The sequence below is a fragment of the Notechis scutatus genome, chromosome 2 (genome assembly GCF_049901735.1).
Source record: "Notechis scutatus isolate UNSWTSFEM ecotype Mainland chromosome 2, rNotScu1.2, whole genome shotgun sequence".
Taxonomy (NCBI): domain Eukaryota; kingdom Metazoa; phylum Chordata; class Lepidosauria; order Squamata; family Elapidae; genus Notechis; species Notechis scutatus.
Window position 1 is genome coordinate 119,476,090 of NC_142010.1, and position 6,000 is coordinate 119,482,089.

A 6,000-nucleotide genomic window follows, 5' to 3' on the forward strand; every position below is an offset into this window, starting at 1 on the left:
TTTTAAAGATAACATGCTTGCAGCATAAATGTCAGATTACATATCCTTTGGGTTTAATAGGTTTTTCCCCCAGATATATGAACAACATATCCATAGCCAGTAAACTGTGACTGGTGATTTTTGCATTTATAGGATACTGTTCTGGAACAACAGAAACTATTATTTATTTTAACAACAAAAAGCACACTTGTTTTCCTGAACTTGTATCAAATGTATCATAAATTCTTTCCTTCTTTTTCAGGAGATACTTATGGAGGAGCAAGAGACTCTGAAAACCTACCACAAAAAGAAACATTTATTAAATTCTTGCTTTAACCATAATCAGATCCAGAATTCTCACAATTATAAAGGTTGCTATAAAATCCATAAAGTAGGTTAGAGTCATTTGTGCCAGTGTTTGCTTTCCTGCATATAAAGTCCATTAGATGGTTTTCCAGGTAAACACCTAAAGAGTGGCATTTAACAAAATATAATTGCATCCATTTTCCACTGTTCTGATTCTTTCCCTTCCAGATCTATTAATGACACTTCTCCTCTTTGCCATCTGTGGCACTAGCCCCCGGCATTTTAGAGATGTGCATGTCTCAACTAAATGGGAATTATTCAAAATCCTGGACTCAATTAATCCCGTTCTAATTCTTCAGGCCTGCCCACACAATGGGAATTTTTTCACCCACAAGCCACAAATCTCCAGAAGTCATGGTATTTTGAAAAGTGCAACCAAAGGCAGTACAATATAAGCTATGCAAAGGATGAAAATCATGATTTTCATCCCATGGTGAAACATATCCAGTTCTCATGGATAGCGCTGCATTCAATCAACATGGTGTATAAAAAGGACAAAAGGCTATTCACCCCCTACATTTAGGTCAGCAATTTCCAGTGACAGGGGGCAAGACGGACCCACATTTACAGGAACTTTCACTATCAATTTGTCATCCCCCTCCCCCAATGAAAACAATCTATTTAGGAAAAGAACTTTGGTTAAAATAACACTCTGTATCTGAAGATCAGAATATAGGGATTCTCAAATGATGAGTCAGGAAACCTTCAGAGATTGCAAGTAACTTTCAAAAGATTCAAAAACTGAATTTCCAGGATAAGTGACAGCACTGTCAAACCTTGCTCTTGGTAGGTAATCGGCTTTACTACAAACAGTGAAGACACTCGTGTGTGCCCCTTCACGTCAGTGTTGACTCATGGTGCTGCCTGGCAAGTCCCTTCACGTTTTTTTGACAAGATTTTGGAAGTGGGTTGCCACTGCCTCCTTTCTAAGGCTGAGGGAGAGTGGTTGCCCCAAGGTCACCCAGCCAGCTCTGGGCTTCAGACAGGACTAGAATTTCTGTTCTCCTGGTTTCTAGCCTTACGCCCAATTGGTAACTATTGGTAACTATTACACCCAATTGGTTCTAAGGACTTTGTGATACACTCATGAACATTTAATTGTTAAAAGAGACACACATTTAATCTCCTGCATAGATTTATTCATGAAAGCTGATCGTACAAAATTGCTTGTGACATTAGAGGTTATGGTATTTGTAATGGTAGAAAATGAACACAGGAGATACACTGAGTCAAACACAAAAGGAACACTGATGAACAATTCATGATTCTTCTGGCCAAAATCATCTTGTCCCAACTATGCTAGGATCCTATATGCTTTTTAAAATAAAAACATGGCTATTATATAAAAAAACAAGCTGCAGAAATCTGAAATGAAAAATAGGGAAAATAAATCAGGTGAAAGCAACAAATTAACCAAATACACACACACACACACACACACACACACACACACACACACACACACACACAGGGGGGGGGGAGGAATAAGCATCCGACACTACATAGTCTGCTAAGCAAATTACACAAAAAGATGGATAAAATTAAGTTCTCTGAGGCCCTCCTTCAGTGGATCTAAATCAAGGATTGGCAAACTGTATTGCTTTTATGGGTCATTCCTTGAGAATCTACCATCTGGGGCCAATTTTCACAAAGTGATACAAAGTGGAGCCAAACACATTGACCTCCTTTATCCCCTGAGTCATACTGTGTGGCATAAATTCATAACCAAGAAGTGTAGATCAAAGAATTCAACATCAATTCCTAAAAACACTACACAATCTGTGGGCAATTCGGTTACATGTCAATCTTCACTACCTTATTGCAAAAGAATCATTGATCCTCCCCGCCCCCCCAAAGTAGTAATAGCCAATCTGAACTATGAAGATATAATGGTATAATTTTAGCATGCCTATACTACCAATCTCAAGAAGTAGCAGAAATACCAATATATAAATTTGGGCTCTCTAGATAGAACACACTACATGCAGCAGAATAGACAGGAAAGGAAATGTTGCAGAATGCCTACACTATTTTAAATGAGTTTACATTTCCAGGACCAGGTAAAAAATGATATCTCCGGGTGCCGAAGAAGCATGAAGAAGTTATTTCTAGGTTGTGTGTGAGGATTTCTGGAGTGTGATGAGTTGGGAGGGTAGAAAATAGACAAATTACGTAGAAGATCCCCAAAATGTCAAACCACTCTGCCTATCATATGTGCCCTTGGTTCTTCTTTGGAAGAAGAGACGTCAAGAAAGTGAGAATGAGGAACCAGGTTATCTGTTGTGACCCAGAGCTGAGGACATGGCGTGAAACCAATTGATCAACATCTTCAGACTCTGCAGCTCTAATCCCTAATCGGCTGCCCTTCAGCAGAAGAGCACCAGATTCCAGGGTTGGCACGCTATGAGAAATAGCCTCCTTGGGACTGTAGGACAGGATGCGCACCAGTTTGGCCAGGGGGAAGAGGGCTGCTGGGACATTTATGGCACTCAGCTTCAGAAGATTATGGTTACCATAATTTCTTTTCTTGGATATATCAACAGCTGCTGCCTGGAGTGCGACCGCTCTCCTTGTCTGACCCCTCTTGTATCCAATACAGATAGTCCTCAACTTACAACCACAACTGAGCCCGAAATTTCTGTTGCTAAGCAAGGCAGCTTTGCTCCATTTTATGACCTTTCTTGCCATAGTTATTCAGTAAGTCACTGCAGTTGTTAATTTAGTATCATGGTTGTTAAGTGAATCTGGCTTCCCCATTGACTTTGCTTGTCAGAAGGTCACAAAAGGGGATCACATAACCCTGGGATACTGCAACTGTCATAAATATATGCCAGTTGCCAAGCATCCAAATTTGGATCACACGAACACGAGGATTCTGCAATGTATGAAAAATGGCCATTTGTCACTTTTTTCCCCACTGCCATTGTAACTTCGAATGGTCAGTAGTAGTTGTTGTCAGCCAAGGACTACTTGCATGTAATAAGTTACGACCCACAGCTTGTCCAAATAACTCTTTGCCTACAGTATCTCTGATTTACTAGGACTTATCCATGACTATCCTTTTGATCCTGGACCTCCATAGAACAGAACAACACTTAGAACCAATGACTGAAGACTGAAGAGAAATATGTCCTGGTCTAATTACTTGTCAGAAAGAATTAGTTGACCAAGACACAGCTTGCCTCAATATACAATGGATTCAAGGTTTCCATATATCAAAGAGTGGAGGGCCATCTTTTAAGAATGTTGTAGTTTAATCCCAGATTATACAGTACATCTAGCATCGAGCAGGAGACAAATCAGACATCTTCAAGAATCCTTCCAATTCTATGGACCCACTGAGGCTGCAAGATGATATAGGGGAGCAAAGAACCAAAAGGATGCCCAACTGGGGAAAACTGAGGGGAAGTCCACTGCCCAAAAGGTAGGTTTCATCCAGACAAGATAAACTTTATTTTATTTTTATAACTTCGAGGAACAATCGATGGGGATCTGGTTTTAAAGCAGCCAACAGGAAGCTCAGCCACCTCAACCTTTTTAAATGACAGAATCCCCAAAATGCTGCATTTTAACGTAAGGCTATCACGCCAACATCAAAGCAGAAAAGGGCTAATCCCCTAGCAACCAGAAATGCGAAAACAGCGAAACGTTACACGCCAGGACTTAGAAAGGGGGGGGGGGATCACAACCATTACTCGAGTACGCCAACAAGGCACAAAGTACTTCAGACTTCACCACGCTTAATCGCGTCGCCGATCTGGAACGGTTAAGTGACCGGCCGGGCTGGGTAGAGCCCGAATCGTACAGAATCGTTTATATATTATATATGTATACACATATAGGAGGGGAACCCAAGGCTCCCCTTTCAAGATCTTAGCTGAAGCCCAAGACCCGAAGTGGTCGAAGCAAGCAGCCGGCCTTCCCTTACGGACAACAGGAGCAGGGCGCAGATCTGGAGAAGATCCAGATCCAGCAAACGCCCGAAGCTTCGTGCAGCCTCCGGTTTGATGGAAGGCGGCAAAGGAGCAAAGCCATGCAAAGTCAGGGACGGCCGAGGGTGCCGAGGCCACGAAGGCGGCGGACGAAAGCGCACCTGCTGGTAGTCGTCGTCCCTCGGGCGGAAGGCGTTGGGTACGGGTCGCAGGCTGAAGCTCAAATGGGGGAGCCCGTGCAGCCACGATGTCCACCAGGGCGCGAGATACTCGGCCCGCGCCGCCAGCAACATCGCTCCCGTCCCTGCTTGCAGCACCGGGGGCCCTCGAAGCATCCGCTCGCGCCGGTCCACTCCGCACGGCGGCCGGGGCCCTGCCTCCCGCGTGCCGCCTCGAGGAGCTCGGCCGCCAGGTCCCGCCCCCTCTTTTCTTTCGAGCGGCAAAGGGCGCGGAAGCTTTAAGGGTTGCAAGCTGACGCCCCCTGCAGGATGTCGGGGACGGTGCTCAAAGGGTTCCCCTGGCTCGGGGCTCTTTTTTTTCTTCTTCTTTTCCTGTCAGTCGGGGGCACAAAGGTTTGTTTGCCTGTCTCCAGGCGAAAAGGAAGAAGGTTCCCCCCCCCCCGCCCCGCCTGGAAGATGTCTTCACCCGTGTGGGAAACCCACTCATGCCAAGTTATGAGGATCGCACAGGAGTATTTCAAGGCGGATCTGCGTGGGAGGAGCAGAGGGGTGGGGGTTTACTGCTCCTGCCACTCCCTCCCTCTGAAACAGAATGCAGAATTTGAAACCATCAAATGGATTACGGATTTTTAAAATATTTCATTCAAGGTAGTAAAACAAACAAATTAGAATGTTTACAATATTAGTATCAATAGCAAGTCATTCTGGGTTTCTTGCATGCTCCTAATTACTGGATAACTCTTCAATGAAAATAAATTGGAGGAAAAGTTATATTGGCATGGAATGAGTGGGAAGAATTTAATCCTTCTTTAAAGGGCTCTAGTAAAAATAACCCCATTTTAAATCATTCAAGAATATTGAATTTGAAAAATGTATATTCTATTTGAAAAATGTATACTCTGGTTAGCTTGTTCTGTCACAATTCACTGTGTTGTCATAAATACCACGAAACCATGAAGGAAAGAAGACATATTACATATAGTCCTTGACTTATTACCACAATTGAGACCAACATTTCCATTGCTAAATGAGACAACTGTTAAGTGAATTTTGCCCCATTTTATGACTGAGTCACTCAGTTGTAAAGGTAGTAATGTGATTAAATGAACCTGGCTTCCCCACTGACTTTGCTTGTCAGAAGGTTGCAGAAGGTGAGTATATGACCCTGAGACACTGCAACTGTCATAAACACACGCCAGGTAGCAAGCGTCCAAATTTTGACAAGGTGACCAAGGGGATGCTGCAACGGTCGTAAGTGTGAAAAACGGTCATAAGTCACTTTTTTCAGTGCTGTTGTATCTTTGAACAGTACTAAAAGGATTGTTGTAAGTCGAGGACTACCTATAAACCCTTATACTCCATTCACCTTTTCTATGAGGATTTCCTTTGACCTCTTCCCCATCGGGCCCAACTATTTCACCACACAGCTTGTCTGTGGTATCAGCTCCAGCAAGAAGAACTATGGACAGAGATGCATACAAGGAGAGAGGCGAATTTGCAGATACAGCTAAACAACTTGTTTTCCCCACCATAAACCAAGATAG

At 43.3% G+C, this 6,000-nt stretch overlaps 1 protein-coding gene across 3 annotated transcripts in view; it reads right to left on the reverse strand.

Moving 5' to 3' along the window:
- Positions 1-4,689, reverse strand: part of TTYH2 (tweety family member 2) — a 64,885-nt gene extending 60,196 nt beyond the window's left edge. The window contains exon 1 of one of the 3 annotated variants that reach the window (XM_087956020.1): positions 4,439-4,689. In XM_087956020.1, the coding sequence (XP_087812146.1) occupies positions 4,439-4,612 (174 nt within the window). In that variant the 5' untranslated portion in view covers positions 4,613-4,689. The remainder of the gene's footprint in view (positions 1-4,438) is intronic. The other 2 variants (XM_026675786.2, XM_087956019.1) reach the window with 2 other exon arrangements.
- Between the last annotated feature and the right edge of the window lie 1,311 nt (positions 4,690-6,000).